This window comes from Salvelinus namaycush, chromosome 19, assembly GCF_016432855.1.
Source record: "Salvelinus namaycush isolate Seneca chromosome 19, SaNama_1.0, whole genome shotgun sequence".
In the NCBI taxonomy this organism is placed as follows: domain Eukaryota; kingdom Metazoa; phylum Chordata; class Actinopteri; order Salmoniformes; family Salmonidae; genus Salvelinus; species Salvelinus namaycush.
Window position 1 is genome coordinate 31516901 of NC_052325.1, and position 20024 is coordinate 31536924.

General features: G+C 44.3%; 1 protein-coding gene across 5 annotated transcripts in view; it reads left to right on the top strand.

Annotated features, from left to right (window-relative positions):
* ddx3xa (DEAD-box helicase 3 X-linked a) overlaps positions 1-19823 on the top strand; it is a 29210-nt gene extending 9387 nt beyond the window's left edge. The window contains exons 4-19 of one of the 5 annotated variants that reach the window (XM_039014831.1): positions 4301-4360; positions 6880-7059; positions 7524-7650; positions 7749-7856; positions 8097-8196; positions 8836-8971; positions 9198-9292; positions 9457-9555; positions 9987-10147; positions 10313-10457; positions 10547-10691; positions 15111-15292; positions 15478-15595; positions 16266-16422; positions 16533-16669; positions 16854-19823. In XM_039014831.1, coding sequence (XP_038870759.1) covers positions 4301-4360; positions 6880-7059; positions 7524-7650; positions 7749-7856; positions 8097-8196; positions 8836-8971; positions 9198-9292; positions 9457-9555; positions 9987-10147; positions 10313-10457; positions 10547-10691; positions 15111-15292; positions 15478-15595; positions 16266-16422; positions 16533-16669; positions 16854-16951 — 2048 coding nt within the window. In that variant the 3' untranslated portion in view covers positions 16952-19823. The remainder of the gene's footprint in view (positions 1-4300; positions 4361-6879; positions 7060-7523; positions 7651-7748; positions 7857-8096; positions 8197-8835; positions 8972-9197; positions 9293-9456; positions 9556-9986; positions 10148-10312; positions 10458-10546; positions 10692-15110; positions 15293-15477; positions 15596-16265; positions 16423-16532; positions 16670-16853) is intronic. The other 4 variants (XM_039014833.1, XM_039014832.1, XM_039014834.1 and 1 more) reach the window with 4 other exon arrangements.
* Positions 19824-20024: the final 201 nt, after the last annotated feature.

The window sequence follows — 20024 nt, forward strand, 5'->3', positions numbered from 1 at the left end:
AGGTGCCCAGAGTAAACTGCCTGCTACTCTGTCCTAAAAGCTAGAATATGCATATAATTAGTAAATTTGGATAGAAAACACTGACGTTTCTAAAACTGTTTGAATGATGTCTGTGAGTATAACAGAACTTATATGGCAGGCAAAAACCTGTGAAAAAATCCAACCAGGAAGGGGGAAATCTAAGGTTTGTAGTGTTTCAACTCTTTGCCTATCCAAGATACAGTGGAAATGGGGTCATATTGCACTTCCTAAGGCTTCCACTAGATGTCCACAGTCTTTAGAACCTTGTTTGATGCATCTACTATAAAGGAGGGGGGAATGAGGGGATTGAGTCAGAGGTCTGGCAGAGTGCCATGAGCTGGTCACGAGCATTCACATGAGGTAGCTTGTGTTCCACTGCATTTCTGAAGACAAAGGAATTCTCCGGTTGGAACATTATTGAAGGTTTATGATAAAAAAATCCTAAAGATTGATTCTATACTTAGTTTGACATGTTTCTACGAACTGTAATATGACTTTCGTCTGAACTTTCGCCTGGACCTGCCAGCGCGTCGTCAGTTTGGATTGTGTACTAAACGCGCGAACAAAAGGAGGTGTTTGGACATAAATGGACGTTATCGAACAAATCAAACATTTATTATGGAACTGGGATTCCTGGGAGTGCATTCTGATGAGGATCAAAGGTAAGTGAATATTTATAATGCTATTTCTGACTTTGTTGACTCCACAACATGGTGGATATCTCTTTGGCTTGTTTGGGCTCTGAGCGCTGTACTCAGATTATTGCATGGTGTGCTTTTTCGGTAAAGCTTTTTTGAAATCTGACAGCAGTTGCGCAATAAGTTTTGACCAGTGTTTTAATGGGGTTGGGACAGGTTGAAATTACAACTTCGACCAGAAATACATGCATTTGTCAGTTAATCCCCAAGTTAATTGAAGCACTGTTGCATCAATCCAAGTTACATTAAAAAAGTCCCCATCAAAATCAGTCAGTTAAAGCTAGAGGTATCTGCATCCTCCAGTGTCTCACTTTCTCATCTGTGGTGAAAGGTGGCAGAGCTCCAGCTGTGTTTGTCAGACCATGAGACATCCCAAAAATCTTTTTTTCTCGAGTCAACGTCTAGCATCTGAACGGTCTGACCTACAGCGCAAATTTATGACCACTCTATGAAAAGGGGAGACTCACTAACACAACGGTGTTTTGCTTTACGACCCCCACAAGTGTCTGAACCGTTTGGGCTACAAACTAATGGGACCACATTATGGAAAGGGGGAATTCTCACAAACACGATGGCGTTCTCCGTTTTGCTAAAGGACCCCCACAAGGGTCACGGGACTCGTCTGAAGATAACCGGTACCGCTTTTTAATTTTAATTTTTTTGAAGAATACGGGTAGTTTTGTGACACCAAAAAAGGGGTTAAATGTGTTGTTTTTTTAATGAAATATTTCATGACTTAAAAACATATCTCCTAGATTTAGGACACACGTCAACCTTGTATCTTATGATTCATTTTCTGTGTCCTTTTATGAGTGTTTTCTATGGGTTTTTAGTAATAATGGCCAAACTCAACATTGTTTTGATATTTTTGATACCCAAAGGGGTCTTAACATTCGTAATCAAATAGTATGACTATGGATCAGCTGTCTTAAAACAATTCCATGTCAGCTTAGCACCCCACCTCCCCCCAACGTCTTAGACTAAAGAATTTAAACAAATGTATTTTGTTAAATAAATTCCCTAGTGTAGAAGTTTTGGAAAGAAAATAAACCCAGTGGTTGCGTTAGAATTCCGAAATCTGCATTTTCAATACGCTGTCCATCAAAGAAGCAGAATTAACTTTTTTTGATAAAATAAAGTCTTAGTGGGTTTTGTGGTTGTATAAGTCTTACACAATCACAAAACCCATGTATTTAGCCTTGGTATAATTTCACAAGCCTCAAATTAATTTGATTATTGTGGACTGTCAAATATAGTGTATTTGACTTTAAATTGTACAACAAAGCCTATTTGGAGAACAACAAAAAATCTAGATATGTATTGTGAATCACCAATACATTTGTAAAAAAATGTAGACTTAAGCCATATTGCCCAGCCCTACAATGACGTACAACCTGATTTTTGTGTCTTGACTAACAACTCTTGGCTCACAGGCGTGGAAATAATAAAATTATATTCACATGACCTGGAATACGTAATGTTCAAATGTCGCCCTTCCACCTGCATAAGGCGTTTACCACAATCCAATGCTTCTACAGCTCTCGATAAACGTAATAGCGTTCCTAACAAATAAGGAAACGTGCCGCTTGAGGTCCTATTGATCGTTGTGGAAAGCTGCCACTTGTTGACATGTACTTTCTACATGTCACCTGACCATCCAGGGGTGACACAACATTGGAATGCGGACCGTATTGCTCATTGTCAGTCACAACCCCACTTCAGCAATCAAATCACACGTCAGTCCTTCTACCTGCTGTTTATAAAAAAGAAACTGAACAGCACACATGCTACAGTTAGGACTGTTGATCCGGTTAGTTGCAACTGCAAAGGTGCCTTGTGCATTCAAATGGGGATATAAGGACTTGTACAAAATATTCCGGTATCCTAGAACAGCGATTCCCAACCTTTTCCTTCCTGAAGACCAAAAGCTCAATTATTTTCCACAAATTTTTGTGGACCGCTGGTTGGGATCTGCTGACCTAGAGAAAGTTATTGAGTTTGCTAAAAGACAGGGCATTTGACTGGTGCACATAGAAAGTACTTTTGGCTAAGCTAGTGGAATTGCCAGCAGGAATTGCCAACACTGACTCCTCTCTCCCAGATGAGCTGAACTACAGTTAAAGCTTCCTGCAGCAAATATTATAATTTGCTCAAGTGTCTATCAAAAGACAATGTTTTGTTGTCCAATCTTTTAGTCAAGCAGTTGTGATTTGAAAATGGGGCCGTGAGAAACTCTTGGGGGGGGTTGCGCTTGGTTCATATAGCTTTTAGCTGCTAAAAGTGGTTTGTAATAAAAAAGAGCGGTGTCTGTTTTCTTCCTAGAAATGTGGATCTAACGGTTTAAGCTACAAAATATTGTGACCCCATGACTGAAAGATGAGGCTCTCAGAACACTGTCTTCTGTTTCCCTCAGAATGTCTTAGAACAGAGTGGGCAGGAGCAGGCTGTAAACCAGACTGGTGGAAAAAAACTACTATGATCTTTTCTACACAGAAGATCATACACAATTGCCTGTTTTCCTCAACTTCCCAATACATTTCTGATGCATTTCAAACCATAATTCCATTACAAATCAGTCAATCAATTTTACTGTCATAGCTCAAAGAAGAAGAAAAAAAGTTAACATTGGTTGTTTACTACATCACTTTTTTTACCCCCTTTTTCTCCCCAATTTCGTGGTATCTAATTGTTAATAGTTACTGTCTTGTCTCATCGCTACAACTCCCATACGGACTCGGGAGAGACGAAGGTCGAAAGCCATGCGTCCTCCGAAACACAACCCAACCAAGCCGCACTGCTTTTTAACACAGCGCGCATCCAACCCGGAAGCCAGCCGCACCAATGTGTCGGAGGAAACGCCGTACACCTAGCGACCTGGTCAGCGTGCACTGCGCCTGGCCCGCCACAGGAGTCGCTAGTGCGCGATGAGACAAGAATATCCCTGCCGGCCTAACCCGGACGACGCTAGGCCAATTGTGCGCCGTTCCATGGGCCTCCCGGTCGCGGCCGGCTGCGACAGAGCCTGGGCTCGAACCCGGAGTCTCTGGTGGCACAGCTATCACTGCGATGCAGTGCCTTAGACCACTGTGCCACCCGGGAGGCCATTACATCACTTTTTTAACACCATGGGGCATGTGTCAAAAGTCTGGGAAACCTTGAGATGCAAAATTGCAGAGGGTAGTGTACACTTGTTTCAATCGTGGCAACTTTTTTTTTCTCGACCGGCCCAACAAAAATACTTCCAGTTAATGCACAAGAGAAATCAACATTCTTTCTGCCATTTCTGAATAATCTGCACACCATGATTGTTGGATTTGGAAAGTTAACAGTTGTGTTTACTGCTTGCTGCCCACTGGGTCCAACAGATCACAATATTCTTAAGGGAAAGGCAAGCCGGTGTCCTAAGAAAACATTCTCATGCTAACTAGGCTAGCACTGACTTGCCTCTGAGAAGTTGTACAAGATATTAAATGCCAGAGTATATCCCAATGGAACATCTCATTAATCATGGTAAAGCATTTCTTGGGTTAACTTCATCTCACACTTTTGTGACATTGTCTTTTTTTTTTATCCCACAACAGAAAATGCTTATTCCTCTGGTAGACAGTACGGTTATTCAGTGCCACCTCCAGTGAACTCCTGTAAGTGCCTTCCGTCTCCTTTGTGCTGAGGGCACCCTGCATTTGTAGTCGCATGAAATGGCCTTTTACACACCAGAAACACCAATGTGGGTTGTTCCAGGTGCACAGATTCCACAAACTTAAGCTGAATCTGTGTATATGGAACCCAATGTGAAGGGGATTAGACTTTTGAAAAACAATGCGACACCCAGCTTCAACTGATTTGCTTTTCTCTGCTGATTTTGCTCAGATGCTGCTTACAAATATATGAGAGGGAACAGGATATGATGGCTCCATCTAGGCCAATGCGTTAGATAAAAAAAATAAAAATAATTGTTGACATTGCAGCACATCTAATTTTAACATCGTATTATAGCTGCTTTCAATGATGAGATGGCCGTATTGGGAACTTGGATTTTTAATCTTGTTTTGTGTGTTTGTTTTGGGGTGCACTGTATGTGTGATCTTGCACATATTCTAACCCACAGTATTTTCTGTACTGAAAGCCTTTACAATATGTAGTGTCCCAGAAAGTTTCTCTTAAGCAGTACCCTCAATGCCACCAAAGACACAAAAATAACTATACACCTAGATGGGATAACTGTATGGCCGGTAACTATTAGTGCCATGTCAACCTACTCGTATTGTATCAGCCAACTTATGGAAGGAGAATCTGTTTTTATAGCCTCCTTCCCCTGTACCTTTGCTTAGGTTACCCAAGACTGGCCTCAGGAGCTAGACTTTTACCACTTTAACAATGGGGTCTGGTCAGACATAAATGGTATACCTGTGTACCTGCATGACACGTAGGCTATTCCCCTAAGAGAACACCACACCCAATTCCTACTACTGGGAATAGGGTATCACTTGAGAATATGCAGCCATGGACTGGTATCAAAGCTGTGTGTTCTAGTATTCAGTAGCTTGCTTCTGTTGCATGGTTGTTTAAAATTGATATTTTTAGTGAGATTCTGTCCTGCGTCGCTAGAATGGCTGTATTACTAATGCCAATGGGAGCTGCAGTATGCTCAATGCTAACATCCTTATGTTGTGTATCTGCAGTAGGAATATAGCTGTATCAAAACTAACCTTTGGTATGTAGTATTTACTACCTTCTGGTCATTCTAGGAGTATACATATTGAATGGAATCAAAGCAGGGACTCCTGTATGAAGGAAATGTTGCACATTTGATGAGCTTAAATAGCTATTAGCCTTTACTTGGAATCATTCCAGTAGGCACTGTAATTGACCAAGGAAAATCCTGTGTAACTTGGTGGGGTCTGAAATTGTGCAGCTTAGGCTTCGCTTGTCTTTGGCATTGTGCCATGCGTAGTGATGTCAGAGCTTGCAGTGTGCTGCTGTAGGGGCTGACTGATCTGAATCCTGATTGGTTATGATGTGATTCCTGTATCCTTCCACCTTAATTTGGTCTGCTGTGTTAACTCTACTGTCCAGAAATAGGCCCTCCATAAAGAGTAAGCAGACCTGCTAATTTTACTGTCTGATTAAACATTGGCTAAGCCACTCTATACATTCATATAGGATATTGCTTACTGTTGGAGTCTTCAACTCAAGTAATTTAGACAGAATTGTCTTTTATTAAGGTAGCTCATTCAGCCTGCATCAATTTGAATTACACGTTATTGCATCCCTTGTGTTAATGCACAGTTTGCATCAATAGAGGACTAGGCTAAATGAACAAGTATTTCTGGACCCCTTGTCCAACATGAAACTAGCTGACTCAGTTTCTTAGCAATGCCTCTGAATGGTAGTTTTTGATCCTACAGAATGTGGCTACTGGCTAGCGCTGTTTGCATAGTGCACAGGGATATGAACAGTGTGTGTTTGTGCACAGCACTAGGCCTGGTCTGAAGCCTCAGCTAGTGTGTGTATTCACCACATTAGGTTTGACCTGTGTGTGTGTGAAATCTGGTGTTGAAGGAGCCCCTGAGGACCCACAGGTGGATGTGGAAGCTGCTGCTTACTACATATTTAGGATCATCTCTCCCTAGGCTACCTTTTATCTAAAGCTTTACCACCTTGAAGTGAAAGAAAAACCCTATGGGTTGGGGCTGTTTGTCACTTCTGGCAGTGGTGAAGCCCTTAACGGTCCCCTGACCAGCCTGCTACCTAGCCCGCACTCCTAATGGTGTTGCCACCAATGGGAAAGATGAGACGGCCAGCATGCAGAGCTGGGCAGATCGCTGTAGTAAATGTCCCCACCTCAGACGGGGGCCTGATCTTGTATTGTAGGATTCTTTGGAAGTATAGGTATTCTGCAGAGATGTTCTGTTGTGAACTCATACTGCCAAGTTCAGTCAGTTGGCCTCCCTTTTTACAAGTTTGAATCTCTAAAATGATGGGTGATGGGAACTGATATTTTAGAAGTGATGGGAGTATTTTCCTTTGTCTGTGGGCTTGGGAGTCCAATCTATCCCCTTCGTAGTCTCTGATAACATGACAACCCCATAGTACACTTTCTCTACCTCCGTCTCATCATCCCCCTCTTCCTTTCATTCCCCTCACCCTGTCCATGAAGACTCTCCAGGAGGATGGGATGGTGGACGCAGCAACGGCTTTGCCAATGGTTACCATGACAACCGCAATACGGGCTCCGGGGGACGCGGCGGGCCTCCCCGAAATGACAGAGGTGGGCGTGGCAGCTACCGCGGTAACAGCATGGGTGGCGCCTCGTTTAATCAGCCAATGCACATCGCAGGTGGGGAAACCTACTGTGCCAAATTGTATTTATCTATTCCGCAGTAATAACCAATACTATAAGACTGATGCAAGTAGTAGGTATTGTATTATGCTCTAGATCTGGTCCTCTAGGTCCTACTGTGCATATAGACACATTTTTACTCGGTAATACTAGTAATGACTACTAATAGACCATCTGCAGAGGCAGAATTTCCTTGAGTCACCAGCAATGGAAATAATGTAATAAAATACTTAATACAAATCAGACTCCTTTACTTAAGACACGTATAGCTATATGTTTTATTGATAAAATACGCAGACAATACTTGAAAGATGCAGAGAGAAAAAACGCCCCTGCAGATTCTGTCTATCCTATACTCCAATCATTCGATCCAATCAAATCCATTTACCAAAACGGCTGTTTGCCTCCCAAGCAATATTTTAATGGTGGTACTCACTAAGCTATCCACTCTCTCTCGCTAGGGTTTAGTGGTGGACAGGATGGTGGAGGCTGGGGAGGTACTCCCAGACAAGACGCGGCCTATAACAGCTTTGGCGGGAGGGGCAAGGCTTCTTTCTACAACGACCGTGGATCATCAGGGGGTAGAGGGTAAGTACCAGTCAGCGGAATGTATTTTGCTATACAAGTAGGTGTGTGTTCAGACAGCTGATGATTGTGAAGCGTGTTGAGCAGTGTGTCTGTTGTAGTTATCAGCGTGGAGGTTATGGCGGTGGAGGCAACAACCGCTGGCAGGAAGACTCCAGGGACGATGAGGACTGGTCCAAACCCAGCCCCGCCAACGAACGCTTGGAAGCGTGAGTCTCACTCTTCTCCTCTCAACTGTTACATTGGCCAAAACCAGTGTGTCTAGGAGTTCTGCAACTAAAGTGTGCCATTTATATAAGCATACTCAACCATATTGATCTTAGACTCACTCTTACAGCTGGGAGTGTGCAATAGGAGTGTTCAGCAATTTTGGGTAACTTTTTAAATAGTCATGTTAGGTGTTGTCTAACGTGATGTCCTCTAACCCTAATCTTTTTCCGCTCATCCAGGGAGCTGTTCTCAAGCGGCAACACAGGTATTAACTTTGAGAAATACGACGACATTCCTGTGGAGGCCACTGGATCCAACTGCCCGCCACACATTGATAGTGTAAGTCACATCACTGGCTTTACAGTCAACAATTGTCTTGTAGATCAAGGAAAACACTCTATGGAACACTTTCAAGTAACTCTTATTGACAAAATTTAAGAGTAGAAGTGATTTAAAACTGGGCCTCCCGGGTGGCGCAGTGGTCTAGAGCACTGCATCGCAGCGCTAGCTGCGCCACCAGAGACTCTGGGTTCGCGCCCAGGTTTCTGTCGCAGCCGGCCACGACCGGGAGGTCTGTGGGGCGACGCAAAATTGGCCTAGCGTCGTCCGGGTTAGGGAGGGTTTGGCCGGTAGGGATATCCTTGTCTCATCGCGCACCAGCGACTCCTGTGGCGGGCCGGGCGCAGTGCGCGCTAACCAAGGGAGCCAGGTGCACGGTGTTTCCTCCGACACATTGGTGCGGCTGGCTTCCGGGTTGGAGGCGCGCTGTGTTAAGAAGCAGTGCGGTTGGGTTGTGTTTCGGAGGACGCATGGCTTTCGACCTTCGTCTCTCCCGAGCCCGTAAGGGAGTTGTAGCGATGAGACAAGATAGTAATTACTAGCAATTGGATACCATGAAAAGGGGGTGAAATTAAAAATGAAAAAAAAAAAAAAAAGAAGTGATTCAAAACTAACAGCGCCTGTGTTTTGGTATTTCAGTTCCATGATGTGGACATGGGTGAGATCATCATGAGCAACATTGCCCTGACCCACTACACGCGGCCCACCCCTGTCCAGAAATACGCTATCCCGGTCATCAAGTCCAAGAGAGACCTCATGGCTTGTGCTCAGACTGGTAAGAGAATGAATGAAGAAGCTTTACTTTAAGGTGGGAGATGGTAGCGGAAGGATTCGCCAAAGGATAAAATGGAATTTGAGCCTGTTTAGGGACTTTAATTTGATTCTCTTGCATTACAAATTGAGCTAAATATATTATGAATATAAACATGTTTTGGGATTTTCTTTCAGACCAGCAAAAATGAATGATTATCGAGTAAATTACTGAATGTTCCTCTCCTCAGGCTCGGGTAAGACTGCAGCCTTCCTGGTGCCAGTGCTGAGCCAGATCTACACACAGGGGCCTGGAGACGCTGCAGCGGCTGGCAAGAACGGACAGGTACATTCACATACACGAGCAGCCTGTAACGTTGAGTTTTTCCATCAATCTGAAACGCTGCTTTTCTATGAAAGCAATTAAATTGCCCCCTCCTGACTTGCATGTGTGCTATTTATTTATGTGGTGTGCTGAGGTTGACCAACACTTGTTGCTTCCCGCCACAGGACAGCGGTAAATATGGGCGCCGTAAGCAGTATCCTCTCTCCCTGGTCCTGGCTCCCACCAGAGAACTGGCCCTGCAGATCTACGAAGAGTCCAGAAAGGTGTGGGCTAAAACTCCACAGACAAAACCATACACGATGGACAGACCATGAATGGTGTTGTAGTGACACTAGTAGAGTAGCCTTGTTGTGGCTAAGGAAGATGGTGAACTGAAGGTTACTGATTCCCAACAGGCTGATTGATTGCAACTAGATAAATAAAATGTATTTTCTTGGCATGCACACTTCCCCTGTACTAGTGTGTGTTATGGAGGGGCAAAATGCCCAGTGCCATGTCTTCTGGTTCCATCTTCAATCACTGGTACAATCTTATATCATGTCAAAATGAGTTATATGTAACATAAGTGTTCTGCAGTCAGATGTTTCTCGGTAACATCTGTTATAGAACGATACTCCAAAGACAATGAAAGGGTGATGGTTAAAACTGAATTATGGCTGTACTAGTGTTCTGAACTGTCCTGTGTATCTCTTAGTTTGCGTACCGCTCCCGGGTGCGTCCCTGTGTGGTGTACGGGGGGGCTGACATCGGCCAGCAGATCAGAGACCTGGAGCGAGGCTGCCACCTTCTGGTGGCCACACCCGGGCGCCTGGTGGATATGATGGAAAGGGGCAAGATTGGCCTCGACTACTGCAAGTGAGTTTGCTAAAGAGAACTTGTTAGCCACCTCATTAGCACTGGTTAACTAGTGCTGACGAGTTGGCTAGTGCTAATGATAATGAGTTGGCTAATGTTTTGTCCTACACTAACATAAGTGAGTGACCAGAGTGTTAAGTGAGCTGTTTCTGTCATCCCTGTCAGCTACCTGGTGCTGGACGAGGCTGACAGGATGTTGGACATGGGTTTTGAGCCCCAGATCAGACGCATCGTGGAGCAGGACACCATGCCCCCTAAAGGCATCCGTCAGACCATGATGTTCAGTGCTACCTTCCCCAAGGAGATCCAGGTACACACGCATGCACCAGTAGTGACGCAAGCTTGAGAAATAGAGTAAAATCCTGGGTGCGTGTTTCTGACTGTGTTTCTGACTGTTAGATGCTGGCGCGTGATTTCCTGGAGGACTATATCTTCCTGGCCGTGGGCCGTGTGGGGTCCACCTCAGAAAACATCACCCAGAAAGTAGTGTGGGTGGAGGATGGTGACAAGAGATCCTTCCTCCTGGACCTGCTCAACGCTACAGGTAAGGAACGCACACACGAACGAACAAAGACACCAACTCTACCCCATAACCCTCAAACCCTGTTACACACGCTCGCTCTGAAGCCACCGGTCGGCCATATTGGCACTCCCCAGTAGGAGCAGTCCTCCATAGGAATTAATGGAATTCTACAGTATTTCAATTAATGTTTCTAGGGCAAATTACATGTTTAAGTATTTTGTGTTGTAGTGGGCACAGTAACATTAGTAATGTCAAATGTTTACTTTAAGGACAATGTTTTTATATATTTTGTCTCGAAATATAATTTTAAGTGTGCATTAAGGTGGTCGGCAATAAAATAAATGTGGAAAACAAAAATGTAGACATTAAGAAATGCATTTCTATAGCTTCCAAAATGTTTTTTTTACGATAGTGGGGCAGTGCCAAGATGGAGGCACGGTGGCTTCAACACTGTGCCCCGTATCAGTCAACTAGTGTGTGTATATGTGTATATCTAAATTATTGGTTCAGTCACAGATGTATTGAAACTAATTGATGATACTTGCTAAGGTGTTTATCTTAAAGGGTACATTTGTTAGCCTTTTCCCTTGCCCCCACCCCCAACCACCTGTTAGTCTGTATGCCCAAAGTAAATGAACTGCCCCGTGGACATGTGTCTCCTAAACTGGTTCACGTGATGAACCTTCACCATTCTCCCCTGGGTGAAACTGAGGGTGGATGATTGGGAAAGTGCTAGTTATTACATATCTGTTAAGAACTGTTAAGTTACTCCACACTGCCTTTGGTTTACTGTACTGGGCGGTTTGGTTTGGTTTTATTTAGTCATTCCCAGTGATGCTCCTGATGTTCAGGAGGCTGCAGTGACACCCGGTAAGTATTATTATGGTACTATAACCCCCAATCTGACCCTCCCAACTGGCAAACATCCCACTCTATCCTCTTCCCTTCCCTGGTCCCCAACCCTCTATTTCTCCTTTCATAATTTCTCAAAAGAGCTTTAGGGCCAGACAAAATGGTTGCAGTCTCAGGACCAGGGGAATCCTACCCTTAGGTCAGGGGTGGGCAACTCGAGGCCTGGAGAGCTGTGGTATGCAGGCTTTTGTTCCAGCCCAACACTAAGACTAAATTACAGCCCTCCAGGACCAGGGTTTTCCAACCCTGTCATTAGAACCAGCAGTAACACTTACCATCCTCAAAGGAGGATGTTAATTGGAGCACAGCTTTGGTGTTTTTGGCTTGGTGTTACTGTCTGGGTGTTACACACACACACACACACACAAGTATGGGAGATGAAGGACACGTTGGGCTGTTGCCTTTGTAAACTGAGCTACACTCTGTTAGTCAACTGTCTAAAGGAGCTACGTCTCCTATAAAAGTAGTTTTAGTCCATCTATGTTAAAGGGGGGGGAAATATTAATTAACTTCATATTCATCTCGACCATCAGCATATGTGAAAATGGCGTTTCTATGTTTTGTGGGGGGGAAAGATAGACGATGAGTTTCCAATGACCTCATCGGTGTTTAACCAATTATGAGTAGGCGTTGTCATTGGAAACACTTGCCTTCTATCTTTATCTTATCTTTGAATATTTAGAATAGACATCCCGCCTTCTGTGACATTAGCACAGATATTATGACTGGATAGGTGAATGTTTTTGCGATAATCTTCAAGACTTCACCTATCCAAACATGTCAAATCAGCAATTATTCCAAGGAAGGCAGGATGCGTTTTTAAGACACTCAAACCTGGTCCTGGTCTCTCATCGCTCAGTGTTGCCATGCCAACCATACCCAAATGCAGCCCGCTGCCTACCTGTTACTGAATGCTGCTGCTGTTGAATTAGACGTAGGGTCATCAGAGAATGTCAACAATGCCCCCACCACCACATGCCCCCTATCCACCCCCCATCCAGTTTCACACTTGACCGTTTGTGCCGATAGCCATTAATGCAGTGTTGGTCCACTGCTGACAAAACTGAGACTACTCATTTACTTGTACTATTCCAAATGGCTGTGAGGACATTTTGAGTTATGGGACAGCTGGCTAATTCTGTTATGAGGACATTTGGCATAACTCTGCATAACCTTACCATTTGCACTTAATAATTTGTCAGTGAAAGGGATGATGCTTCTGCTCCCCTGGTTGCCATTTGTTTCGTTGCTCCATGGTGATGAATTCAGTCACACCACCATCGATTTTATAGGGTGACCACATTTAAAATACCCAAATGCGGGACAACGAGATGATTTTGTGGCACATTTGCGGGACAGTAGCCTACATTAATAACAAAAAATAACCCCGGCACACAAATCCCCCTTCCGCTGCAACGAACTAGCTAATTGAAGCACCTACTCTTTTGCCTGATGCAGAAAGAGACTGGCTGTTAATGAGAATCTGGCACTATTTGGCCAAGGAAACGATTTCTGGTTGGTCTCAGGGAATGTAAAACAGTTATGCTGCGTATAGACGAGGGACGCAAAACCATCATACCAGTTGGCATAGCGGGACAAGAAAGTAAAAACAAATATGGTGACAGCAAAAGCCAGCACGATGGTATGCGTTGCTAGGGTGACTTCAGTAAACAAAGAATGCTAATGAACATCGGGTAGAAAACGCTACGGAATAAGTTTAAATATTTGAACTTTGGCGGCAAGTCCCATCTACTGCGGCATTCACTGCCAGGCTCTATGGGATTTACCGTGGGTGTCGTAGCAGCAAATGCACTACACCCCCTTCAAATTGGTGGATTCAGCTATTTCAGTCACACCTGTTGCTGACAGGTGTATAAAATCGAGCACATAGCCATGCAGTCTTCATAGACAAACATTGTCCGTAGAATGGTCTGTGCTGAAGAGCTCTGACTTTCAACGTGGCACCATCCTAGGATGCCAACTTTCCAACAAGTCAGTTTGTCAACTCTCTGCCCTGCTAGAGCTGCCCTGGTCAACTGTAAGTGCTGTTATTGTAAAGTGGAAATGTTTAGGAGCAACAACTGCTCAGCTGCAAAGTGGTAGGCCACACAAGCCCACAGAACGGGACCGCTGAGTGGGTAGCGCTTAAAAATCGTGTCTGTTCGGTTGCAACACTCACTACAGAGTTCCAAACTGCCTCTGGAATCAACGTTAGCACAAGAACTGTTCTTTGGGAGCTTCATGAAATGGATTTCCATGACCGAGCAGCCACACACAAGCCTAAGATCACTATGCACTATGAGTGTCATAAAGCTTGCCACCGTTGGACTTTGGAGCAGTGGAAACACGTTCTCTGGAGTGATGAATTACGCTTCACCGCCTGACAAACAAATCTGGGTTTAGCAGATACCTGGAGAAGGCTAGGTGGTGGAGGAGGAATATTGGTCTGGGGCTGTTTGTCATGGTTCAGGCTAGGCCCCTTAGTTCCAGTGAAGGGAAATCTTGACGCTACGGCATACAATGATATTCTAGATGATTCTGTGCTTCCAACTCGATGGCAGCGGTTTGGGGTAGGCCTTTTTCTGTTTCAGCATGACAATGCCCCCGTGCATAAAGCGAGGGCCATACAGAAATGGTTTGTCGAGATCGGTGTGGACACACTTAACTGTCCTGCACAGAGCCCTGAACTCAACCCCATTTGAACACCTTTGGGATGAATTGGAACGACCGACCGACTGCGAGCCAGGCCTAATCGCCCAACATCAGTGCCTGACCTCACTGATGGTCTTGTGGCTGAATGGAAGCAATTCCTGGCAGCCATGTTCCAACATCTAGTGGAAAGCCTTCCCAGAAGTGTGGAGGCTGTTATTGCAGCAAAGTAGGGACCAATTCCATATTTATGCCCGTTATTTTGGAATGACATGTTCGACGAGCAGGTGTCCACATACTTTTGTATGCTGAATAAGCAAGTTATGAGAATTGAGACCCTCAAGTTTGACAAAATTACCTTTCAGTATAATACGGCTATTTAGGCCTTGGCCCACCTACTTTTGTAGCTCTTCGTTAGAAGCACAAGTTAAGTAAACGGTCCACTCAAAGATTATATGTAATTTAGCACGAAAGGTTTTGATAAATGTGATTGGTTGAAGGTAACATAGGCCTACATCCCGTCTTGTGCCGCGCAGAATATCAGATCTCAACAACAATTGAAGTGTTTAACATCACCAGTACCACATCCTTATGATATATCTTGTAATAAGTGCAATGTGACTGCAAAAGAGACTTGTTGGAATGTCTGACAAGGGCCATAATGCGGGGCTGTCCTGCACCATCTGGGACATGTGGTCACCCTATCAGCACCTGCTCTGTTAGCGCAGCACCATTTTTTGTTTCTGCTCCCATCGCCACTCTCATTGTCTGAAGTCTTTATCCTGCTCATAGCCTGTGAGCTAAGTACTCAACGTTTGCTTGTTTTTCTTGTCATCTCTTTCGCGCACTCTCGCTATGTCTCTTCCTCACTCTGTCTAGGTAAGGAGTCTCTGACGTTGGTGTTTGTGGAGACCAAGAAGGGAGCGGACGCCCTGGAGGACTTCCTGTATCGTGAGGGCTACGCCTGTACCAGTATCCACGGTGATCGCTCCCAGAGAGACCGAGAAGAGGCGCTGAACCAGTTCCGCTCTGGCCGCTGCCCCATCCTGGTGGCCACCGCGGTACGGCAACACGCACACCCCTTCTGTCAACAGACATAGGGATATAATTTCCCCCTTTTTATCCTACACGCATCAAAACTTATCGGGATTTGTATTGAAGCTACTACAACCGTAACGACGATCACCACCTGAAAGGTTTTTGCCGTTGCTGGTTGCATTATGTTTCCCTCTGTCTTCTCCCGCAGGTGGCTGCACGGGGTCTGGACATCTCTAACGTCAAGCACGTCATCAACTTTGACCTGCCCAGCGACATAGAGGAGTATGTCCACCGTATCGGTCGTACAGGCCGCGTGGGGAACCTGGGTGAGTGGGACTAGTGTTTGAGGGGGGTTCTCCCATCAGGACCCATTATCTGTGTGTGTGTTCATGTAGGATTTTGACCCAGCTCTAACACACCAAGATTGTGTTCGAGGGCATGCGAAGGAAAACGTTTCAGGACATTTTGCTACGAAAACAAGAATGAGCTTTTTTTTTGTTTGCTGCATAATTAACATGACTCGGACTAAACAGATAAATCACCAAATGATTCTTGGATTCACATATTGTTAGTGATAGCTAGGTCACATGCGTCACTCACCTTGTGTATCAGGTTCTGTTGTCAGTCTGACATTCGGTTGGTTGTATAATGAGAATAGTGTGCTTAGCTCTGCACAACAGTAGATTGTCCCGTTGTGTTGGAGAGTGCATTACCACACTGGTGCCGGTGAATAACGGAGTTTGTGTATTTCATCTGATACGACTGGGCTGGTAGCTAGCCCGAACAGACTCGGCTACATGTTGTAGAAACAGGAGAATAACTCAGGATAAACAGTAAAACTACACTATTATATTACTTAAGATCTCACACATGCATTGTCTTTTTAAGAATCCTTAAGTCTTTCAAGAACTGAAGTTGCTCATTCTACCGCATGCCCCGGAGAGTTGCTCTGCGTGATCTGTGTGTAGAGTATTGAGAGCTGTCTGCGTTTTGTAGGTCTGGCCACGTCGTTCTTCAACGACAAGAACAGCAACATCACCAAAGACCTGCTGGACATCCTGGTGGAGGCTAAGCAGGAGGTACCGTCCTGGCTGGAGAGCCTGGGTTATGAGAACCAGCACAAGGGCAACACAGGACGCGGACGCTCCAAGAGGTGCGCACACAACTTTTTCAGGGATGTTAGTGGGCTACCAATGGTTTTAGATCAGAAAGGAGAATAGCTACATGTTCTGTGTGGATCAACTTTTGTTCTCGCTCCGCTAGGTTCTCCTCTAGTGGATTTGGTGCCAGGGACTACCGTCAGACACCCGGTGGTGGCGGCTTTGGCGGTGGTGGTGGGCGCGGTGGCCCACGCACCGGGGGTTACGGAGGCGGCGGAAGCCGTGGCGGCTTTGGTGGAGGTAAGCGCTAGGCCCTTTTCTGAACCATTTGAAGAGCCACTCTAAATGTCCCTTAGTTTTTATTCATGATGATTTGGAATTCCTGATTCAATCATGTGTGAGGGGTCATCCATATAGATTAATTCAGTAACTCACATACAGCTATCATAACAATCTATTGACCCTCGACCTCTGTCCTTCCCAGGTGGCTTTGGAGGCGGGAACTCCTATGGCGGCAACGATGCAGGCTACGGTGGCAACTACAGCCACTCCGGTAGTGGAACAGACTGGTGGGGCAACTAGTCATAGAAACCCGGTTGCCACGTCAACCAAACCGATCCCCTCACAGAAACCACATGTTGACTACGCCAGACTAAAATACCCCCGCTCACTCAACCCTGTGTAGTTTTCACTGACACACAGTACATTACACACATTGCGATTCTCTGCCCCTTCGCTTTTCTCACATGGAGAACGACGCAACGCGAAGATATAACCAGCGTGATGCCAATCCACTGGAGAAGAGCAGAGATTTGCACACTTAAGATTAAGAGTGCGCATGTAAGGATGCTGACATGTATGGTCTGATATAGCAACTCTAGACTTTCGTTGTTCAAAACAGCACATCCTTTTTTCTTTGTATAAACAAAAATAAGAAACTAAAAGAATAACCTGAGGATCATTTGTATGTTAATGTACTGTGCCTTTTGAATTTAGACAGGACTAATTCTGTTGTCATTTCACCAAATGAATGTGGCCAAGAGCTCTAAATTGTATTTTATTTTTTGGGTGAAAAAAGAAACATAGAAAAAAAACAAGCTTGTACTTAATCAAACCTTGGCAAACACTGGGGGCATTGTGGCTCGCTCGAGTCATGAATCCATTTGAACCTTTCAAAATTGTCGCAGGGTCATCATGTAGCCTTTTATCGAGTTCAAACAGCTAACTTCACTGTAGCGTCCGACCTCACTGGGCCATACTCCTAGTTTGGCTAATAACTGTATTCTAATCTTTAAGGGACGAAGAGTTCGATTACTTTTTAATTTTTTCGCTCACTCTATCCTGGATAGGCTCCTAAGGATACGGTAGTCTTTCCAATAGCCATTCCAGTTGTGATCTCTTAACACGGAAAGTCGTTAAAATCAGTGCTAACAAACACACACTAGGGTTTAATTCAAACACTCAATGAATTGACTTGACAGTGTTATGGCAGCTAGTAAGTTACCTACCACTAGCTACATTAACTGGGCAGTGTTTTTTGGTTTGTTTACATTTGAAGAGCGGGCGCATGCGCGTGGTATTGTAAAACTGGCGTTTTTTTGAGTGAAATGTTTCTTCTGCAAACATGTATCAAAACAAAAAATGCCCGCCATCTTGGAAGTGAAGTTCAAAATGGCTGCACAAGGACCACAGCGTCGGGGGGGGCGGGGGGGAACGATAGCGTCGGAGGCACGGTGTGGTGCAGCGTTAACATTAAACAGTCTTACCGTTGACCGCTGAGCCGGTATTCTACGCATGCTAGTGTTTTGTTTTTTGGTCAAGGAGATATAAGACAAATGAACCGAGTCGCAGGCTTAACTTAATTACAAACATTTTCTCTTTTCAAGCTGTGTTGGAGGGGCATGTTTCATCTATCAGAGACGAGCAGTAGGAGGTCCATCACTAAGGGTTAACCAGTCAGAAAGCAAGGGACTGGAGAGCAGAACAGTTGTCGCCGGGGTTATGGGGTGAAGGTCAAGGGTTATCAGTGCACCGCCATTGCTTTGGTTTCCATTGCTCCTTGCTGTGAAGGTGGCCAAAGACTGGGGACTGTTGTCCCCTTCCTTATGGTACATGCGTACTGTCAACTCTGGGAGGTAGTCAGCTTTAGATGTGTATGAAGCTCTGGTTCTGACCGGCCAGACAAGGCTTTCCCCTCAAAGAGCAGCAGCCAACGAGAGGAGGAGAGATGGGGCATTGGAGTATCTCTAAGTGCACTACGTTTCTTAAGTGTATTGTGCCTTTTGAAAACTTTTTAAATGTATTCACTTTAAAAGCGGATGCACTGACAGTGAGAACTTGGATTGAAAGGTGCTACTTGAGTTTTGGTGTGTAGGCCCTTGTTTGTTGTCGTGCCCATCAAGTTTTACAAAAGTTATTTTATTGCACATCTAGAGTTTTATATAAATGTCTTGAATACATGTCCTTAAGCTTCCAAATATTGTGTGTGAGGAGATTGTGGGAAAAACGCAGCTTGTTTACAAAGGGGAAGGGTTCTCAACATTTAAACAGGATTTATTTGGGACCAGGGGATTTAGCAGTTGGGAATTTAGCCATTTGCACACAGATTTCTAGATTCTACTTTTGCTGCTAGTTTTGTGTAATTTATTAAGCATTTCTGAGAGATATTTATTTTTGTAAGCCTCAAAGTGATTCTTTGAAAGTTACAAGAAACTTGACCAAAAGACGGTAACAAAAACACTGGCACTTGAATGTTGAATGTCACCTGTATGCGTGAAAAAAATTATATATTTCGGGGTAGTGTGAGCTTTTTAATGTTTAAGACATATTGGACTCGGTCAAAAATAATATCCACAGACGTCAGGGCCTGAGGCCTTGAAACATCTCTAAATATTATATAGTCAAATTGGCCTTCAAAAAGAGAAATGGAATTAATCAAACATGCCAAGGTTTGGAATTAAAGTTGTTAAAAGAGCAAAATCTAATTTTCCTAAATCTTATCGGTGCAGAACTGTTCGGGATTCTCAAATTGTGTGCATTGTTTATAATAACTCTTTATTCTAATTTGACCTGATTTATATATTTTTTAAATCCAGTGAATGTCTGGCACATGACAATCTTAAAAAACAATGTGGTTTATTCTCTATTGTTGCATTTGCATATGGCACCTCTGGGGATTGTTCCCTCAGAGTATTGAGCAGGTCTCAGCTGCAGTAGTGTTACCCACAGTAGCAGCACATTAACTGCTAGCCTGACCACAGGAAGAATAGGCTACAAGCACCACTTGCTCAGTGCCCTGAGGAAGAACAACCCAGAGCTCTTTAGACTTAGACTTTGCTTTCTGTACTAGCTTAGAGGCTAATGCACAGCATGGGAAAAAACTCAGCTGTGTGATTATTGTATGATTTTACCTAAATAAAGTTTGAATGCAAAAGTACCGTATTATAAAATTCAAGCATGTTTTAAGACTTGTGTTATAAATCTAGGACAGACTATTGCCTGGAGTGGCTGTGGAGAGGAGCAGCGAAGTTGGTGTTGAGATTTGATGGGCTTCAGTTCATTTGAGAGATTTCATTAACACCATGTTTCACTTGTCTCATTTATGGAATTCTTCTGTTATCAAATCAGGGTTGTGTTCAATAGTGCACAATTTAGC